General features: G+C 37.3%; 2 protein-coding genes across 6 annotated transcripts in view; one reads left to right on the top strand and one right to left on the bottom strand.

Moving 5' to 3' along the window:
• The window catches only part of KNTC1 (kinetochore associated 1), a 74453-nt gene extending 73222 nt beyond the window's left edge, over positions 1–1231 (bottom strand). Inside the window, exon 1 of one of the 2 annotated variants that reach the window (XM_061141998.1) lies at positions 1152–1231. The gene's annotated coding sequence lies outside the window, so the exon portion shown is untranslated. Of the gene's footprint in view, positions 1–1115 lie in introns of both variants that reach the window. The other variant, XM_061141999.1, reaches the window with a different exon arrangement.
• A 225-nt stretch (positions 1232–1456) lies between these two features.
• RSRC2 (arginine and serine rich coiled-coil 2) lies at positions 1457–17329 on the top strand. Of its 4 annotated transcripts, none has more exons than XM_061141995.1 (10): positions 1457–1615; positions 5414–5570; positions 6659–6702; positions 9134–9324; positions 9794–9997; positions 11036–11158; positions 13520–13599; positions 14940–15169; positions 15514–15603; positions 16679–17329. In XM_061141995.1, the coding sequence occupies exons 1-10, from the start codon at positions 1610–1612 to the stop codon at positions 16856–16858; spliced, it is 1305 nt and encodes a 434-aa protein (XP_060997978.1). In that variant the 5' UTR covers positions 1457–1609; the 3' UTR covers positions 16859–17329. The 4 variants fall into 4 exon arrangements, with proteins under 4 accessions (XP_060997978.1, XP_060997977.1, XP_060997979.1 ...); XM_061141994.1 differs by having other exon boundaries at positions 14937–15169; XM_061141996.1 differs by lacking the exon at positions 1457–1615 and adding an exon at positions 7491–7568 and having other exon boundaries at positions 5474–5570; positions 9112–9324; positions 14937–15169.
• Positions 17330–22113: the final 4784 nt, after the last annotated feature.

Genomic DNA, 22113 nt, shown 5'->3' with positions numbered 1-22113 from the left:
GGAGTGTAAGCAAGGGCCCGGAAACAAGGCATGTTAGAATAGACAATAATTCTAGTGGTTGTGTTTGGGCAGAAATTGGGAGGAGATTAAGACAGGCTGAGGTAAATACTTCTACTGAGTTTCAGAGTCCCACATCTGCAAGAACAGAGAAATATTATCAGCCTCCCAGGTATGCCACGTTCATTTGACAAACGTTTACTGAATGCCTACTATGTTTCAGGCACTGTTCTAGGAGCTGGGAATACATCTGTGAAGAGGACAGAAAAGGTCTTTGTCATTATGAAATTCATACCCCATAGGAAAGACGGACAAAAATAAATGCGGTATTGACTAGGCAAGATAGTTTGAATGTATTACTCATTTAATATGCACAACAACCTATTTTACAGCTGAGAAGCATGAGTCGGGGACTAAGTAAATGGCCACGGTCACCTAAAATGAGTTAACGATGTCGCTAGATAAGATTCAAATTCATGCCAGTTATTAACTGTTATACTGCTTCCCTACGAAAAAATAAGTAAATGCACAACTACAAATAATGCTCAAGTGAATGGGGGCGGGGAGGGTTGGGGGTGGCGCATAAGAAAAATCTGGGAGGGGAAAGAGATGACAACTGAGCTGAGATCCGAATAACAAGACAAGGCAACTATGCAAGGCTCAGGGGGGACAAAGATGCTGGCCGAATATCAAAGATGCAGAGTATGGAATGAGTTTGGGGTTGCTGTAGGGCCATATGAAGAATGGGAAATTGCGGGGGCTAAACCAACCGGTGGAACCAATGAATCCTTGATTACAAGATTGGCTTTCATCCTCAGTGCTAGGGTGGAAAAAATACTAAGTAGGCCAGTGACGTGATGTGATTAAGTTTGAGATTACTCTGGGTGCTAGGTGAACACATAAACGAATTAAACGAAAGTTTCAAATAGGCCTCCTTGCTTAAGTGCTCTCAGCTAGACATGGACCAGAAAGAAACAACTCCAACCACTCTCCCGCCGGGGTCTCACGGGGAAAACACCCCAAACTGAGCTAAGGTTTCTCCTGTTTCGACCTAAAACCACCCTCCCCTCCCCCCCCCCCCCCCCAGCTCCTATAGTAGCGTGGCTCCCCCTCCTCACCTGCAACTGAAGAAATTAAAGAACACTCAAATTTACCTCCCCCGCATCCGGGCTCCCACAACCGCTCTTAAGGTCTTAAGGGTTTTTGCCACAGGTTTAAATTGGCGGGAGAACACCAAGCCCAACCCCTTCTACGGCGACTAAAGGAGGCCAAGACTGCTCTAGAAGCGAAATAGGAAGTCGCCCCACCCTAAATTCCACCAGTTCTGAAATCCATGCTGAGCATTCCGTGGTACGTCCTTGGCCCCGCCCTCTCCCCGCCTTACACGCTCCTTCAAAAGAACAACCAATCACCGTCTAACCGCGTTGCTACAGAAACTCTTATCCCCACCCCTTTTCCTCCCAGCAAGCTGTGCTGTGCGCCGGGCCTTTTCCCCTTTGTGCCATCCGGGTCTCTTGCGCGAGCTATTCAGTCTGTGGCGAAGCGTCGAAGCGGCCAGTACTGTGGAAAGCGGCAAGTGGAGGCGCCGCCGTTGCGGCCAAGAATCTAGACTATGGCGGTGGGTGCCAAATTTGAGTTTAAAATCATGGATATTTTTCTGTTACTCTCCAAAGAAGGGAGGAGCGACTTCCAGGGCTGTTGTCCGTGCTTGTGTGTGGACAAAATGGCGCCTTGGCCTTCTTCTGCGCCCGCCATCATGGCTGGCTGCTGTAGGGAGGGGGAAATAAGGCGCTGTTGTTGGGGGTGGGGAGCAGCAGGGAGTGTCTTTTTTTTTTTTTTTTTTTCCAGAACTTTCCTGTCTCTTTCCCAGTTTTTTGTTCCTTTTGACCCACAGGACTGACTGCAGTTTAGCTTACTCACTAGTTAGTGGGTTATATTGAATTTCGTTAAGGCTTGGGCATTTATGTTCGCAGTGGGAGAGGGCTGGGGAAAAGAGAAAAGGGATCAGGGGTCGTCTCTGAAAAAGTATTGGGTCAGAAAGGCGGTGCCTGTAAGGGATCGAACGCGAAAAGAGAGCAGTCTAGGAGCGATCATTTTGCCTGCGCTCAATGAGACAATCTAATCGCAAATTTTCAATTAGTGTTGCGTCTGCGCAAACCTTAGTTTATTCCTTAGTAAGCAGCTAGGGAACGAGTTTCTGGAAGGGAGTAGAAATTCGTTTTAATTAGGAGAAGACTTTGAAACTGCGATTTCGGACTGATGATGCTCCGTTTTGAAGTCTTTGAGAAACATAATCAAGCACTATCGTTGGCGTTGTTATTTTAAAATTGAGTCCTTCATTGGCCCGTTTAATTTTAAATGAAAATGCAATTTTTCAGTTACCTCTAATGTAAAATAAGCCTACTTTGGATATAAGATGCCCAATCCAGATGGATCGCATTATTGTGGGAATATTTCGTTTTACTTTACCCGGTTAAAAGAAAAATGCAAACATTTTGTATCCTTTTCCACTGATTAAAAAGTTGTTTTCTCGCTTTCGAAAATGAATAGGATTATTAAACATATTGAAAAACTGGTAGTTTACTCAGCCTAATCTTTGGAGTATCCGGCATTAGAAATCATTAATCTGCCCCTCCCTGTTGCCCCTTTCCTAGTCGATTTGATTTAGAACTGGGTTTTTTGGTAACTGGTTTAGAACCGCTTTCAAACAGTCGGCAGACTATTTGGTATTTGTGCAAAGAATCGATTTAGTGTTTTCTTTTGTTTAAATAGTGACTTGGAAGAATATTGTTTTACCTGAGCTCAGATATTTAAAAACATTTGTTTCTTCAGTGCCTTGTTCGATAGAAAGACACGATCCCCTGGAGATGTAGCCTAGTATTAAGTCCAGTGTGCTTCTCGTGGCACTGGGAAAAGATGCCTATATTGTGTCTTGAGCGTCATTGAGGTTTTAAAAAAGATGTAAATTTTAAAAAAACATGATGTTTTTCTAAAAGAGCAACTGCTAGAGTGAAGGGCATTTTTGCGGTTAGCATATGGAGGTTTACATACAGGTACTTACTAAATTGAAATCTTAACTACTGTAAAATATCCTAAAGGACATAAAAGCTTAGGGTGGTCTAAGTGGCCACTTATTATTCATCTGTTTAGTGATGGGATGGTTTTTGTTGGCGTCTTGTAGTATATATTTTACAGATGAAAATGGCTGTTTGTTATGTTATTACCCCATATTACAGAGTGCCTTCCTTTAAGTCAAGGACATTTGGCTTCCCTATTGCTGGACTTCCTTAATATTAAGCATGTAGTTAAATAAACCATTGACTGAAAACTTAGGACCTGGGCTAGATGCTGGCATTTCCATGGAAGGATTTTTAACTAGTCATGATATCCGTAGAAGTGAATGAGATGTGCCAGTGGTTTCAGGTATGCTGTCTCAGTTGGACAGAAAAGTGACGTGCACTGAGAGAAGAGATAGCAGTGCCTTAAGTTTTTCTGTTGCTTTATTTTATATTCAGTGTAACTTGACCAGCACATCGCACATCATAAACCTGTTAGAAACAGTCCTTAAGAATAGTGATGAGGACAAGAAGAAAAGAAAATAACCAGTGTTCCTGTGAATATCAGAATTCTCTTTTGTTTGATAAGAGTATCATATATTAATAGTAGACAGGAGATAGAGTACCTTCTTTGGTGAGTCAGATAATATTGCTGAATCCCATCTGTGGATTGAAAGTTGAGTCTGATTATAAGGGATGAGAGCCTTTATGCACAAAAGTTTTTGGACTCCAGATACGACCCATACATAAAGAAACAAGTATGCTCGAATGAGCCTCCCCAGTAGTTATATGCTTCCACTTGTTTCTTGTTTTTTTGATAAATTGTTAGACGCTTAACACATAATATGTCTTTCATCCTAACCCAGTCTGTAAATCCCTCCCTTTAAATTTATTAGTTTATTCCCAAAGTGTCCGGCATCGAGTGAGTTGGGTGCGTATATGACCCTCAGAAAATAGTTGGTGAAATAATGCAGCCTCTCAAACTTCACTTGTTAAATTACTGTCCATTTAGTTTACTTGCTGTTTGTTTTCTGGACTAATTTTCCTAAGAGAAGTAGTTCATTATCATGTGATTATTCCTTCTGCTGAAAATGTGTAGTAATTCACCATTTATCCAATCCAAATTTGTTTCTGTAAAGAGCAAGTTGATAAATGTTTTAGGCATTGTGGATCACATACAACATACAGTCTCTTGTCACATTTCTTGCTTGCTTGTTTTAACAGCCCTTTTAAAAAATGTAAAAGTCATTCTTAGGGGCCATACTTTGCCAATTCATGCCCTAAATAATTAACTTCTCAGGCATATTAGCATATTGACTCTTTCCTATTCCTTCCCTGGGCAGATGGGTCACCACCTTCCACATGTACTGAAACTGTTTTCCCTGCCTTTTATCAGTATCTGACTCGAGAACATTAAGGTTCTAGTTTCTCCTGTGACTTACTTAAATCAATTTCTTACAGAAATACATTTTTTTAATGGAAAACTAGTAACTGGAATTCGTTTCTTCATTTATTGGTTGATTTCTGTGCCGAGGACTATGTCATGATCTAGGCACAGGAAGTTTCCTTTTTTTAGGAAAAAAGTATCCTTTTGTAAACGGGAAAACAAAGAGTTGATAGTTAAATGAAGGACCCTACTCTCTCAGGTAAATCAGGCCTTTCCGAGCCAGGGTACACTTGACTGTTCCTTTCAATTTTTAAAGTTTATATTGTGTAACTTATAAAAAGCTTTAAAGCAGAAACAATGTTTCCATAGCCCAGAGCATATGTGAGGAGAGGCAGACTTGGAGAAGCGCTGTGCCAAGGTGCTTTCATTAAAGAGGGTTAATGAAATTAAGATTGGGTTCTCAGATAGGTAAGTTAATTTTCTGTTTTTTTTTTTTTCTTGTATAATATTCTAGAAGCATTCTGCTTTTTGAGATTTCACAGTCCTCAGTCTTTCTAACCTTTCACAGCTCATTTAAAATGCCTTTTTAAGGTATGCCCATGTAGTAAAGGCAACTAAATGAACTCAGAGATCTAAAATGGACTCTCTTCTCTGCTTAAATACTTATTGGAAATACTTGGACCCTTATTTTCCCCTTCCTTGTTTTGAAAGATGTAAAAACAATGATTAAAAAAATTCACCAAAAAATTCACGTCTGTTTGGTATTGGGTTAGTCATTTCAGTTTACTCAGACTTACTTACCAAGTACAAAGCATATTTAGCCACTTGGAAATCAGCTATTCTGTTACTTGATTTTCTTTTTTGAGTTGTGTAAAACCCAAGGATAAGTGTCTTTCCTCCCCCTCTCTTTTAAGAAATTGAAAACATTTAAAAGCAATTAAGAATTTACGAAGATTTTTCTTTGAACTTGTAGGCTAGTGACGCAGAACGAGATGGACTAGCCCCAGAAAAAACATCCCCAGATACAGATAAGAAAAAAGAGCAGTCTGATGTATCTGTTTCTCCTAGAGCCTCAAAACATCATTATTCAAGATCACGGTCAAGGTCAAGAGAAAGAAAACGAAAGTCAGGTAAGAATTGCTAGAAATGATACCACTACCAGCATTTGTATAATCCATGTGGAAATGTAAAAGATTTTAGTTTACTGATACTGTTAATATGTGTGTTCTTCAAATTGAGAAATGAATAGTGAAAAGTGCATTGGTAATTTGGTGGAGAATTTTTCAGTTATGAGAACTACAAATGTCCTAATGCATACAGAAGTTTCATAATTTGTCAAACTGTATGCTTAAACTTGTGTCACAGAAATATTAGCCCTAGAGGTTTTGTCCTTTTAACACAGGCAAAACAATATTTTGAAAGATGTAGTCTGGGCAGTGGTGTATTCTGAATTTATTTAACATCTTTGACACAAGTTACAAGAACACTTTTAACCTTGATTTTCTTTTTAACTTAATGTTAGAATATTTCTGAAAGCAAGAGTTGTGTTTTGAAATGCTCTTTGTTAACTTTTTTTAAAAAAAACGAGAGTGATGTGGCATAGAAAGCATCCTGTATTGCTAATGAGTGAATACTTAATGAGGTACCTAAATGAGAAGTAGAGTAGAAATGAGTTTAATGAAAGTTTTAAGACCTGAGGCCTAGTTATTTATCTTTTGTACCCGCAGATAATCATCTACAAAATGGTTTAAGTGTGATTTTTATCTATATATTGGAAACTGTGCAGTATCATCACTACTTTTTAAAGGAATTTTTCTGAACTGTAGCATCCTTTTGACTTCTTTATAAGTTTGCTGCATAATAGGAAACAAGATGGACTAGACAGAATGTTTTGTAAAATACTAAGAATCTGTGGCCACCTGAAAGTTTGTTTGGTCATGTGTCATAGAACATGGTCTTTTTGTGGAACTTATTTTTGCTTACTTACTTGATTATATTCTGGTTTACTCAGATTGCTTCATTTGTTTCAAATACATGATGTAGGATAATTCCACCCCTGTCATAAAAAATAGACTTTAGAGGCTTTACTTGACTAGTAAATATTTAATAAATTCTTGAGTTAGGCAAGTGGACAGAAACATTCTTTGTGTGAGTTTTGAAATTTATGTTTGAGATGTCTTTATATGTTCATTTATAGCGACTTTTTGTGTGTTCACAGATAATGAAGGAAGAAAACACAGGAGCCGGAGCAGAAGCAAAGAGGTAATTAACACTTTGTAGTGAATAGGCACTTTAAAATACTTGTAAAGTATTTGGTAGAAATGTTTGTGTGAATATATGATATTGTCAAGGTAAGTACCAAAACTTGAAATTTAAAAGGTTTAATTGAGTTATAAAATAAGCATGATTTGGATTCATCATTTTTTCAAGAAGATAGTTGTTTATATGAAAAGTTCATTCAGAAACTATTAATATGTTATGTTGTGAAAATATTCACCATAAAAATTTCATATGAAGAATATAATTGGTTTTTTAGGCCTGTTGCACAGAGCTTCCATTAATCTGAGGTCCCGAGTCTCCTTATGCCTTACGACTGTTCAGGATTTTAAAATAGCAATCATTCTTAAGTAGCAGTACTCTAAATATGGGCTACTTTTTCTTTGTGGAAGGTAACAAGAGTCCTTTTCATTAGTAAACTAGTTCCCTAATAATACTGAATTTTGAAATCAAAGCGTCAGTCAGGGACAGCTGGAAAGGTGGCAGTGACAGCAAAAGTTGAGGATTAAGACAGCAGCTGTATTGCAGAAGAGTTAACTTGCCTACCTGAGAAGACAAGGAATGAGCCAACAAAGGAAGAGCGGAAGTAGAAGCCAAAAGGGAGGAGAGTCTCATGGGGGCTGGGCAAGGGACTCCTTAAACAAATATGGGCAGGGACTTCACCTCTTCCCCTAATGGAAGCTCTGTTAAATTTTTAATTTAGGAGAGTTTTTGTGAAAATGACTATTTTGTTTAGCTCACATGATAACATTTCTATAATAAATCATACTCAGCGTGCTAATGCGCGAAGAGACTGAACTGAAGACGCTGCAGACTCAGATAGCAAAATAATAAGCCTACTTCATGATAAGGTAACTATTAGTCATTCAAACTCCTATTTCCCTTAAGTATATCTTAAATCAGTTAAGGGTTTTAAATGGTTTTTTTCTTTTTAAAAATAATAGTAATGTTATGTTTGGAAAACTGGTTTAAAATAAACTCTAAAACTTTTGCAAGCTTAACCACTTAAAGCTTTTCCACTTTGCCGCCATATGGCAAAATCAAGAAAATAGTGTTTTATAAGCTTATACAGAGAACTGGCATTGAAACTAAACTTTAGCTGTGTCTCCAGGTCTCTTAGTTTTCTGCAAAATAATGAGTTTTATGCTATCACCCTTTTCAGATGTATCATCATGCATGTTCCAAAATGTTTGACCAAGTTTTTTGTTTTTAAGAAAAGTTAATCTTGGAGGAAATATGCTAAGGTCTAGTTTGGAAACCATGAGCTAACTGTCCTCTTGTAGTCTGGGCATCAAATATGGGGTCTGGTTTCAACTCTCCTAATAACGTAGCTTTGTGACTTCAGCTCTTAGTCGTATGTAAAGTAATGGGAATTAGAGGATCTGAGTTTCCTTCTAGCTTTAAAATTATGATTCTGAAATATCCAGGATTATAAGCTTTAGCTATAGGATGGATCTGACAAATCCTAATGTGGGGAAATCTAACATTTAACACTTTGTAATTCAGTGAGTGTAGGATGGAGATTTGATCATACAATTGAGTTAGCTCAGTCTCTGAATGCATATGTTGTGAAAGCAAAAGCCTCAGTTTTTACAATTCTTCAGAATATGGGGGAAGTATGTATTATATAATGGTATAGGGATTAATTGTGTTATACCTAGTTTGATTTCATAAAAATTAAAAGATATGGTTGCCATTTTCTACCCTAGGTACATGAAATGTAATAGAACTCCAAGCCTGTTGGGATATTGCAAGATGAAAAGTGATTGCTTCACAGTGTAGACATTGGGAGAAAAATCAAGAGCCGTCTTTAAGAAAGGATGTGGCAGTATAGCTATATAAAAAGGACACTTAACTCTGCGTAAAGTAATTTGAAATTGCAGAAAATATTAATACTTAGGTTAATTTAACTTAATTACCTAATTGAAAATGCATTTTCTGCTGCATTTCTGTGTCCTTATCTTCATTATTGTTAACTTATTATGTACTCTGGATTTAGAAGTTGTGTTGTGTGTGTGTATATATATATATGGTCTGTTTCTCTAAAAGGTTTGTTGGAAATTTGAAAAAATTTTGATACATGTGTACTTCCCTTTTAGATAAAAAAAACAACAGGGATTTCTGTTTTTCTGAAATAATGGTTTATATTATTTTAACATTAAAAGTCATTGTTTTAATTGTGATATTGAAAATATTTTGGGGTAGAAACTGCATTTGGGGGGTGTATAAGGAAAAGGTAAAATTAATAGTATATATTTGCAACATTTGGGTGATGTGAAACTAGAACTTTTTTTAAAATTTGCCACACACTCCTAAGGTTACTAATGTTGCATCACAACTTTTTTGCTTCTGATACCCATACTAACTCTCTTTGTTGCACTATTTTCCTGAAAGAACCAACTTCTTCTTAAAACAGGCAAGAAGACATGAATCCAAAGATAAGTCATCTAAGAAACACAAGTCTGAGGAACATAATGACAAAGAGCATTCTTCTGATAAAGGAAGAGAGCGGCTAAATTCATCTGAAAATGGTGAGGACAGACACAAACGCAAAGAAAGAAAATCATCAAGAGGCAGAAGTCACTCAAGGTCTAGGTCTCGTGAAAGGTAAGTAGTTTTTCCTAAGTTAATGCCTTCTACAAAACTTCTAAATTACAGAAAAAGTCTACATTAACAGAGCAACACAACAAAATCTTGGTTAGAAAATTTGGAATTTTTAACTTTTTGATTTGTCTGTCTTTTACAGTGAAAAAAAAAAATATTGCTGAAAACTATATATAGTTTGCCCATATAACAGTCCTCTTACATTGCTGGTGTGGGATTTGTTTGCTGCTAACTACTAAACTAAATTTTAAATTGGGGTAGGAAATATTCCATTTTTTACATTATCACATTATTCTCTAGGAAGCATCATCAAATAAGAACAAAGGTCAATTTTTTGTGTAACTTCTTTCATTAAAAAACTTCAGTTATACAACACAAGAGTATTGGCTCCATATGCTGCAGATAATTCATAATGTCTATAATTGAACACAGAACTCTTAAATAACTGAAATTTTCTGTGCTTTAATTTCAGGCGTCATCGTAGTAGAAGCAGAGAGCGGAAGAAGTCAAGATCCAGGAGTAGGGATAGGAAGAAGTCAAGATCCAGAAGCAGAGAGAGGAAGAAATCACGATCCAGAAGCAGGGAAAGAAAACGTCGGATCCGATCTCGTTCCCGCTCAAGATCAAGACACAGGCATAGGAGTAGAAGCAGGAGTAGGACAAGGAGTAGAAGTCGGTAGGTACTCGTTATCTTGAATAACTCAGATAGGAACAGGGTCTGATAGGTCAGGCTTAGAGAGGTTAAGTAATTTGCCCAAGAAGTTCAGTATCATACTGTTCTTAGATGGTAAAGCTAGGACTGGTCCCAGGTGTATCTGAAAGCAAAGTCAGTACATGGGCTCAATCCACCATACTGTTTTATTTTCTCAGATATTCAGAAGATGAGCTTATTAGTTCAAACTTGTCTTGATTGGAAGGAGGCTTTAATTTGTTGAAACTGGATGTTCAATAAAGATCATTTCATTATAAGTATTCAAACAATAGGTTTAGTCTCTACAAAGCAGTTATTAATAGTATTCAGTTCGGCCACTCAGTTGTATTTGACTCTTTGCTATCCCATGAACTAATAGTGTATTATATCTATATTCACAAGTACTGGTATAAAATTAGTGGGAAAGCTTCTTTACTAATTTATTGCTCCTTAAGTCAAACAGCCTATAAAAGGCTGAAATATGGGTATAAGTGCACTTAAACTTATTATAAGAACTTGGGTTTGTCACTTGTATGATCAGTTAACCTATTGATGCCACTACTAGAAATTTATTCTACATACTGACCTTGTTTAGTGGCTAAGTTGTGTCCCACTGTTTTGCTACCCCATGGACTATAGCCTGCCAAGATCTTCTGTCCATGGGATTTTGGCAGGCAAGAGGACTGGAGTGGGTTGCCGTTTCCTTCTTCAGGGGACCTTCCTGACCAGGGCTCAAACCTGTGTCTCATACATTGGCAGGCCGCCTCTTGACTGCAGAGCCACCAGGGGAGCACACATGTTGACCTGCACAAGCGTAAAATTGCTAACCTACATGTCTTTTAACTTGTGCAACTTGGGCATAATAGCAAGAAATTGGAAACAACCTAAACGTCATCTGAAAAAGGAGTGCTTACGTGAAATTATGGAAAACTAGTCTTACACAGTTTGAACCATGTAACCATGATTTTGACTCAGTGAAGTATTACTTGGCCATACTGACATGTAAAATATGACTTGTTAAAGAGATAGGAAGAAGAGAATTGAAAAACCAAGAAGATTTAGCAGAAGTTTAAGCCGAACTCCTAGTCCACCTCCCTTTAGAGGCAGAAACACAGCAATGGATGCACAAGAAGCTTTAGCTCGGAGGTGTGTATATTTTTGTTTGATGCATTTTTTTTCCTCCTTTTCATCTTGAAATGGATACTCAATTGTGTAGGGCAAATAAATGCTTTCAGTCAGAGAAGAATTCATACAACTAAATGTAGCCATGACTACTTGTGGCACCTTTGTGATACAGAGCTATGTAAGTGGTTTGTTAATTCTGGAAAGGGTACTTCTGCAGCAGTTCCTTTTTTTCTCTTCCATGATTAATTCATTCATTTTTCTCCAATCTAGACTTATAAATATTTTCAGTTTGCAATTGGAAATGTTTTTAAAAATCCTAAATCTGATCTAAGGACTCTCTTCATTTTGTCTCTAAAACTGCTTTGTCATTCATTATTTTCTTTGTTCCTAAGAAAACAGTCTCTGAAACAATAAGTAGAATTCTGTCAATAATTTTCTTATTTTGAAAGTGGCAAATAATAAACCAGTTTATTTGATCTTAAAATTTTTACTGCTAATATCATAGAAAGATCATTGTATTCTTAAATTTTCTGATGTTTCAAAGATGGGTTACTGTGGGACCACACAACAACAGGGCTATATAACTAAATCTGCAAAACCGTTGACTGAACTACCTAATAGAGGCAAGAAGTAAAATACAAGCCCTTGTTTGCAGGTTTTCCCATATTCTGAAAACTAAAATCTTTTGATTTTGATTTTTTTTTTTTCTCTATGAAATTGAGTTTGTATTTTTTTTTTCCATTACAAAAATACAGTTATCTCAATGTAACCTGATGGGCTGCTGCCCTGCGAACCCAGCCTGGCAGAAACTCCAGCTGAACAGCAGCAGCAAAGGTGTGAGCTCACCCCTTCCTCATTCCATTCACCTTAGTGAATGGTGTTGATTCCAAACCTGCAATGGCCGTTTAAAATATGCAAACAAAAAGTTGTCAATCACTTTCTTCCTGAAACTAAAATCAACGGAGTTAGGAAATAATTTTCCACAATATCTGAACTAATTTATGAAGAATAGTCCAGTAACTTTGATCATGAATTTTTTTTTGTTTTATTTTTTTATTTTATTAAAGTTGAGTCTGTGACTAGCCTCTAAAACTGACTTAGTCTCCTGAGTGATTTTCAGATGACAATACAAATTTCAGAATACCAAATTATTCTTTGGCTACCTTGAAATTTGAAGGATGGTCGTTTGTTGTTAAACTACAGTATGTAGACCTTTTTTTGTTCCTTTTTTGTTTTTAAATAACAATTTTAAAACTACATTTGAAATATTTTTAAGTATTTATAAATCTACATTTTAACATTAATTCTAATCAGAAACTTTTGTTTCCAAGGACAAGTTCAAGGCTTTACTACATGCCTTTCTTTTATGTGTGCAAGATTACTATATTTTATGTAAATTTCAGTAATTGTTAAAGGGAATGCCAGTTTTCTACCACTGTATTTTACCCATAGTGCCCGCTGCTCCCCCCCTCAAAAAACTTTTCCCCAATCCTTGCCTCTTTATACCATGTTAAAAGGAGGGAGGGGGCAGTGTTTAACTTATGATTGATAAATCAAGGAGTCTTCAGAGAAGAAAAGGGATTTCTCTTTCAGGAACTCATTATGAAGATAATATTACTTAAGATTTGTAATATAGCAGGCGCTGACTTGACAGCACATTTTGTTTAGTATGTGTATTCATTAGTAAATTTAGTGTGAACCAGAATTTGTTTTTATTTTGTTTGGGGATGAGTTTGTGTTACATGTTTCCAATTCCTTCACTAATTTCTTCATCTCCTAAAAATAATTTTCTAATAGTTTTTCCCCTGTTTTATTAGATGATAGGTAGGGTTTGCTTGCCCTTTTAGAAATTTTTGGCTTTTTAATTTCCAGTAATTTAGAGACCAATAAAGTCTGTTTAAATATAAATATCATCTGCATGTTTTGATTGGCCTTACTCCCAATCAGCCTCACTTAAGAAGCTTTTAGGTAATTCTATAAGTTATTGAATATACCCTAAAATTTACTCAGATATATTTTTTCAGTGTCTCACATTTGCAGGGTTTAATTTTATCCTTCTCCTGTAACCAGCACTGATGAAGACTGAATAATTTTTATCTCTTAACCATTTTAACCATTCTCTGGGAACTGTATATAAAAGCAATTAGAGTTGTTGGCTATTCAGTGAATTTAAAAATGTTTAAAACCAGTATGAAATACCATTGGATTGTGACTGATACCATCTTAAGAATGATTGCTTTTTTTCTCACATGCAGATGTCAGTTTGGGGAAAATACTAAATTTATTTAAAATTCTGTGTAGTGTTTTGTGCCTACACATGTATACATATAGAGATAAATGTTGGCTTTATGTTGTTATTTTTTATTAAATTGTCTTTGACAGGTTGGAAAGGGCAAAGAAATTACAAGAACAGAGAGAAAAGGAAATGGTTGAAAAACAAAAACAACAGGAAATAGCTGCAGGTAACTTTTTCTTCTTTATTATGGATGTATGGCATTTTAAAAATCATTACTGACGTGTGAACATGTTGTTTTTGTCTGGTGTGTGTGTGTGTGTTTAGTTGTTTTTTTAATCATTTTTGGTTGCTCTGGGTCTTCATTGCTGCACACAGGCTTTCTCTAGTTGCGGTGCTCAGGCTTCCTATTGTGGTGGCTTCCCTTGTTACAGAGCTCATGCTCCAGGTGCACAGTCTTTATTAGTTGCAGCATAGAGGCTCACTGGTTGTGGTACATGAGCTTTAGTTGCTCCATGGCGTGTGGAACCTCCTTAGACCGGAAATTGAACCCATTTCCCCTGCATTAGCAGGCAGGTTTCTATTCTCTGTGACACCAGGAGGTCCTGAACATGTTATTTTTAGTGTAATTTTCCTACCTCATAAAACTTTCTTTGTGCTGTATTTCTGATTTGGTCAGTGTAGATAATTTTGACAAGTGAATAGTGACTACTATTGTTCATGCAGCACGTTAGCCATCACTGCTTAAGGAATCCAAGTTTTTGTGTATGACACCAGCACTGCCTGTGGATGATTTAGAGGTGATCAAAGAGAGCTTGTATGAAATGTAATCTGAAAGGTGGAAGTACCGGACCTGATACTTTATAAGACTTGGGCCAGGTATCTGTTAAGTGAGTGTAATACCTGTTTGGGTTTCCCAGGTGGCTCAGTGATAAGAATCCGCCTGCTAGTGCAAGAAATGTGGGTTTGAAAAACAAGAAAAAAAAGGAATGTGGGTTTGATCTCTGGGTCGAGAAGATCCCCTGGAGAAGGAAATGGCAGCCCACTTCAGTCTTCTTGCCTGGAAGATCCCATGAACAGGAGCTTGGCAGGCTACAGTCCACAGGGTCTCAAAGGGTCAGACATGATTTAGCAACTAAACAACAACAATCTGTTTAATAGTTTTAAATGTTTCTTATGAGTTTCAAATGAGGTATAGTGAAATCATATTGTGACCTATCAAGAACCATACAAATGAAAGTTACTAAAAGTTTAGCTACAGTCACCATAGTTCATTTCTATTGAAATTGTACACCTTTTTCATGTTTACAGAATTCTCTTTATCCTCAGAGAAGAAAATGAAGTTTTAGTTCATACAAGGAATTATATACAGAAATGTCTATTGATGAATACATTGAGTGTTTGATTGAATGTTATTGCTTTATAAGCGTAACACTCAAATCATTTTTTTTATATTTGGTGAAAATATTCTGCCTTTTTGCAGCTTAGTAGCTCTTGCTTATAAATAATGTTACTGTAAATTAAGATGCTTGTTTTCATTAAAATCCATACTTACTTCCTCATCAGCAGCTGCCGCTACTGGAGGTTCTGTTCTCAATGTTGCTGCCCTCTTGGCGTCAGGAACACAAGTAACTCCTCAGATAGCTATGGCAGCTCAGATGGCAGCCTTGCAGGCAAAAGCTTTGGCAGAGACCGGAATAGCTGTACCTAGCTATTACAACCCCGCAGCTGTGAATCCAATGAAATTTGCTGAACAAGAGAAAAAAAGGAAAATGCTATGGCAAGGCAAGAAAGAAGGAGTAAGTTTTCTTATTCCCCTCTTTTGTTGTTGATTTCTAAGTTAGAAATATTCATTTGGATTGGAATAATTTAGTTTGGGTTTCTCTATCTTGCTACAATTATTAATGCCGGGGAAAAATGCATGATCTAAGTCAGACTTTCAGAGAAAACCAGTGTGCCCATACATTTATTAAAGGGGAAGAGTTCCTTAGTTTATATGTTTTCATATTAAGACAATTACCAGCTCCACTGATAGAATGTCATAAATGGTTTTTTTACTTAGGCAGTATTATGGAAAATTTTAGTATCCTAATAAAAGATATTTAAATTTTACATATCCTAAAAGTTCATTGTTTCTTAACAGGACAAATCCCAGTCTGCTGAAATATGGGAGAAATTGAATTTTGGAAACAAGGACCAAAATGTCAAATTTAGGAAATTAATGGGTATTAAGGTGAGTTACACACTTTGTATTAAAACTCATGTTAATTTATATCTTTAGGGTAACATTGGTTCTCAAATGTTATTTTAGTGATATGCCATCTCTGGATACTTTCTAGTGCTTTTTTTTTTTTTTTTTTTAAACTTTATTTTATAATGTAGTATGGTTGAATGTTGTGATAGTTTCAGATGAGCATCAAAGGAACTCAGCCATACATGCACATGTGTTCATTCTTCCCTTCCCTTTCCACTAGGCTGCCACATAGCGTTAAGCATAGTTTCCTTTGCTCTACATCTAGTGTGTTCTCATTTATGTTCTCTAGGTTAATTTTGAGAATAGAGAGAACATAAATTAAAACACACTAGACCAATACATTATCACTAGCTGACAATAGAGATTGTTAAATTTGATTAAATATTTGTTGATAGAGTGTTTGTTAAGGTCTAACTGTCATCAGACCTTCTTTATTTTTTTCAAGAAAGTTTTTTTTTTTTTTAATATTATTTTGGGCTGCATCATGTCTTAGTTGTGACATGCAGGGTCTTTTTTATGGACTTAATTGCCCCATGGCATGTGGGATCTTAGTTTCCTGACAAGGAATGGAACCTGCGTCCACTGTTGGAAGGCAGCTTTCCAACCAGTGGACCATCTCCTTTAAAGGAGATGTAGAAGGTTGTGTTTTTTTGCTGAATAATGTAAAGATAGACAAATACAGTATTAGGTTTTGTACAGTAACCTGATAATGTACACAAATGTTCAAATATTGGTCATTACTAAGGGAGTTGGTTTTTCATTGAAAAAATATTTGACTTGAACCCGATCCCCATTTTCTACTTAACTTTTCTTCTAGACATTTATTCACATAGTTTGGCATGTTCTTTCTCATTCCCACTGAATGAAGTTGATATTTGTTAACATCTTCTATCCCAGTACCAAGAATGAACATTGCCTTGAATGACAAATTGAAGCTAAGTGAAGTCAAATATATACTGCAAAAATATGATCTACCAGGACTTTTAAGTGAGAGAAGTACTTTCTAGTCTAGGTGAATTCATCTTGATAGTATATTTTTGTATCTGTTGCATAGAGTGAAGATGAAGCTGGATGTAGCTCTGTTGATGAAGAAAGTTACAAGACACTGAAACAGCAGGAAGAAGTGTTTAGAAATCTAGATGCTCAGTATGAAATGGCAAGATCACAAACCCACACACAGAGAGGAATGGGTTTGGGTTTCACATCATCAATGCGAGGAATGGACGCAGTTTGAAGAAGATCACACTTTGTATCTGGGACTTTTATAGACTTCTGGTTCTGATGTCAGGTCCTTGTTCACCGAACAGCTAGCATTCTAGCTTGCATGGGTGTTGCATTGACTTTAATTTATTGAAAAATACGATTTTTTTGTAAATATCAGATCAGTGATACTGGTGTTAGTGTTGTAATCAGGTTAAACCCACTTCCATTAAACTTGACAGGACTATAGAAGGACAATATTTTTTAGTTCATGAATTCTACTTTTCAAATATATAAAAGCTGCAGGTGGGATAAATATCTCATACATGAATTTTTGGTGTCCACTGTCTTGTGTACTTTTTGTACTTAACCTTGTACAGTTATTTTCATCTCTTGAAACATGAAAGAAATGTTATGTAGATGTTCTTTAGACGATCTGGCCATTTGGTACATAATCCAGCACAAATAAGCTGGGTGGTAATAATAATAAAATTGGTTTTCTCAAGACTGGTGTTAATTTAAGTTACCTGGAATTCTTATTTGAATTTGTTTTATGGTTTCTATGGCATTGCAATTTCTGTTAGAAGACACTGGCTGGAAATTCCTTTCTTTTTTTCTTTTCTTTCTTTTTTTTTTTTAAGAACAACTATGCTATAGGCAGTACCATGGTGAGCAAAAATGTAAAAGGAAGTTGGGAGCAGTGAAAAAACTTACTAAAATAATACTGTTTTCCTACTATTAAAAGGGACAGAATTGGTGTACAGTATTTGTTAAATATTCCATATGTTATTCAGGAAATAGATTAATACATTAAAGGGATGTAAGCACTTTTATTTTAATAAAGTGCCTTATAACAAGTTCTTTGTATGCCCTTTCCTCATTATCCATTTAGAATTCTTCTCTAGCATAGACTAAAGTGCTAAAAGAGAAAACCACTTTGTCACTAAATTGAATAAGTTTGGGGCATAGATTTGTGGAAGGAGGGGACTACAGAACTTGTACTTCATTTACTTCTATTAAAACAAATTCCTAATTTTTAGCTTTCCCTGGAAAAGTCCTTGGAAAAACCTCTCCACAATGTAGCAGCACAGTAGAACGAGGGAAGACTACTCAATGCATTCTGATAAATGTTTAGTTTTCCCAGAGCACAGTAATTTTAGGGAGAGATGCCTCTTCATGCCTCAGTGAGAAAGTTTCTGGGGAAAGTAACACCATGGTTTTTCATTTTGGAAGTCATCCCAAATTCACATTTTGCTGTTGAGCTGTACTTTCTAAAATCAGTTTTGTTAATGTCTGAGGGCTTGTAATGCAATGTGGTTATGGAGAACACACATTAAACTTCCTGTATTTTTCTGTGGTATTTTAGGTGCTAGACATAAATTATGAATAACAGTCCACTCTTAAGAATTTTTGTAGCCAGTTTTAAACAGGGAACTGATTTTGATTCATTTAATGTCTAAATAACTGAATAGGTAACACTTTTAATTGAGGTTTCAATTTGTTATTTTCATGTTTATTTTTGAAATCCAGTGGATATTTTGTATTTTAACCCAGTTGGGCCTAGCTACATTTAAAGAATAGGGGCTTCCCTGGTGGTCTAGTGGTGAAGAACCCATCTTTGGGCTTCCCTTGTAGCCTAAATGGTAAAGAGCCTGCCCGCAATGCAGGAGACCTGGGTTTGATCCTTAGATTGGGAAGATCCTCTGGAGGAGGAAATGGCAACCCACTCCAGTATTCTTACCCAGAAAATCCCATTGACAGAGGAGCCTGGTGGGCTACAGTCCACAGGGTCACAAGGAGTAGGACACAACGGAGTGACTTGGACTATAATAGCCACATACAGCCAGGGGCAACAGTCCTGGACAATAAATTTAGAGGGAGGCATATAGATTATTATAATTAGCATAATTAAACTTCAGGAAACAATTAACTGGAGTCCTGGAGGCAAGGGACAGTTAACTGCTTGGCTTGGTTGGAAATGACTTCATAGGAAGATAAACTCCATAGTTTTTATGTGCTTAAACTTTGTTTCCCCCTTTTGCTGGCTACTACTGTGCTTGCTTTTTCAAAGCCTGGTACTTACTGATGGATGTTGGCTTTACTTTTGCATGCAACAGGAACATAAGTTGTCCAATGGGTTCTGTAAAGACATGGTAGCTAGGCAGGCAGGAAGATAAGACCACACTATTTGAGGCAAGGTCTGATAAACTATGTAAAGGCAGTTGACTTGGAGAGTAAGTAAATTTAAAGACGAGGGTTCCAATTTGGGTGATTATTGTGATTTAAATTAGAAATAATGTAAATACTCCCAGTTTTTTTTTTTTTTAATGTAAATTCCATTTTAAGTAGTAGGTTGGTAGAGGTAGAAACAAATTGTGTGACTTATCATTTCAAGTTACGTTTCATAGGCCAAAAGATGATTTTAAGAGTAAGTACTTAATCTGGAGCCCTCTCCAAATTCTCCCACTGGCCATTCATCAATTTCTGCAGTTGTCTCATCCTTCTTAATCCCAGCCCTCTAGGACTCAGTCCCAGACTTCCCATTCTACATTATGCAGTCTCATTCTCCTATCCTTGTATTGACTTTGCATAAAAATTTGATCCAGTCAAATGCTAATCTTTAGTTCAGACCTCTTTCTGGAGTTTAGTCCCAAATACCTGACTAATACATACCTCTCCACTGGGGCCTAAAATTCCACCTTCAATATACTAATACACCAGTGCTTCAAGAATTTCTTCCACTCGTACTTATCTCTAAGGATAAAATTGCCTCAAGTTACCACGTAGCGAAAATGAAACTCGCTCTTTACTCCCAAACATAGTCAACATCAGTTTTTCTCTATCTCAAGCAATCATTCAGCCACTTAAGTCAGAATCTGAGCAAATAATTCACTCTTCTCTCATTCCCCATTTACAGCCCTTCAGTTATCTGTGTTACTTTATCTTATAAGTATCCTCTGCTGCTGCTGAGGATAAGGTCTCTAACGACTAAGGTCGTTTCAGCCTCTGTGACCCTAAGGACTGCAGCCTGCCAGGCTTCTCTGTCCATGGGATTCTCTAGGCAAGAGTACTAGAATGGGTTGCCATGCCCTCTTGCAGGGGATCTTCCTGACCCAGGGATCGAACCCGGTCTCCTGGCATTGCAGGCAGATTCTTTACCACTGAGCCACCAGGGAAGCCGCTTAAATATCCTCTATTTGAATATCAACTCTAGGTTACTCTTGACACTACCCTAATCCAAGCGAACATTTGTTGATTTCATTACAAAATAGCGATCTGTCTGCTACAATCAGAATGTTATTCAGCTCCATGCCTATCCTTTTCCAAACATGGGATCAGGATCATCTTATCACAATGCAAATGGGTGGGTCATGGACACACCACTTGTTTAAAATGTTGAAATGACTTTCCAATTCTAGGACTGGAAAGAATATCCCTAGTGTGATCTGTGAGTCCTTGCCTAATGTTCCAGCCACATTTTGTTCCACTCTGCCTAAGACTCCACTTCTTCAGCCCAAGACTCATTTATCTATTTATTTTTGGTTGCACTGTGACTTCATTGCTGTGCAAGCTTTCTCTAGTTGCAGAGAGTGGGGGCTACTCTCAATTGCGGTGCACTGGTTGGTTTCTCATGTGGTGGCTTCTCGTATTGCGGAGACAAGCTCTAGGGAGAGCAAGCTTCAGTAGTTGTGGCTTAAGGGCTCCAGAGCCAACTCAGTAGTTGTGGCACACAGACTCAGTTGCTCTGAGGCATATGAAATCTTTCTAGACCAGGGCTCAAGCCTGTGTCCCCTACACTGGCAGGCATATTCTTTTCCACTGTACCACCAGGCAAGTCCCAGCCTAAGACTCTTAATACCATCCCCCATGCTCACCACCAACTTTGCCCTCTTTAACATTTCATAATTCAGCTCAAAACTCAATTCCTCAATTCAGACTCCCACAGAAATTTCAAATTTGTTATATATCTATAATTTCCTGTGTTTTTTATGCATATTTATCTCTTAATAAGATGAATTCCCATCAATATCCATTTTGACCCAAGATCAGAAACATTTACGTTTATTTTTTGTTTCTTTTGGGCTTCCCAAAAGGAACCAGAGGAACAGATCAAATTGCCAACAACCGCTGTATCATCAAAAAAGAAAGAGAGTTCCAGAAAAACATCTATTTCTGCTTTATTGACTAGGCCAAAGCCTTTGGCTCTGTGGATCACCACAAACTGTGGAAAATTCTTCAAGAGATGGGAATACCAGACCACCTGACCTACCTCTTGAGAAATCTGAATGCAGGTCAGGAAGCAACAGTTAGAACTGGACATGGAACAGACTGGTTCCAAACAGGGAAAGGAGTAGGTCAAGGCTGTATATTGTCACCCTGCTTATTTAACTTATATGTAGAGTACATCATGCGAAATGCTGGGCTGGATGAAGCACAAGCTGGAATCAAGATTGGCCGGGAGAAATATCAATAACCTCAGATATGCAGATGACACCACCCTTATGGCAGAAAGTGAAGAGCCTTCTGATGAGATTGAAAGAGGAGAGTGATAAAGTTGGCTTAAAACTTAACATTCAGAAAATGAAGATCATATCATCTGGTCCCATCACTTCATGCCAAATAGATGGGGAAACAGTGGAAATAGTGACAGACTTTATTTTTGGGGCTCCAAAATCACTGCAGATGGTGACTGCAACCATGAAATTAAAAGACTCTTGCTCCTTGGAAGAAAAGTTATGACCAACCTAAACAGCATATTAAAAACCAGAGACATTACTTTGTCAACAAAGTTCTGTCTAGTCAAGGCTATGGTTTTTTCAGTAGTTATGTATGGATGTGAGAGTTAGACTATAAAGAAAGCTGAGCCCTGAAGAATTGATGCTTTTGAACTGTGGTGTTGGAGAAGACTCTTGAGAGTCCCCTGGACAAGAAGAAATCCAACCAGTCCATCCTAAAGGAAATCAGCCCTGACTATTCATTGTAAGGACTGATGTTGAAGCTGAAACTCCAATACTTTGGCCACCTGATGTGAAGAGCTGGCTCATTGGAAAAGACCCTGATGCTGGGAAAGATTGAAGGCGGGAGGAGAAGGGGACGACAGAGGATGAGATGGTTGGATGGCATCACCGACTCAATGGGCATGAGTTTGAGTAAACTCCGGAAGCTGGTGATGGACAGGGAGGCCTGGTGTGCTGCAGTCCATGGGGTTGCAAAGAGTCAGAAACGACTGAGCGACTGAACTGAACTGAACTTGGGCTTCCCTGGTAGCTCAGCTGGTAAAGAATCCAC

The sequence above is a fragment of the Dama dama genome, chromosome 5 (assembly GCF_033118175.1).
Source record: "Dama dama isolate Ldn47 chromosome 5, ASM3311817v1, whole genome shotgun sequence".
In the NCBI taxonomy this organism is placed as follows: domain Eukaryota; kingdom Metazoa; phylum Chordata; class Mammalia; order Artiodactyla; family Cervidae; genus Dama; species Dama dama.
This window is presented reverse-complemented; position numbering and strand designations above follow the sequence as displayed.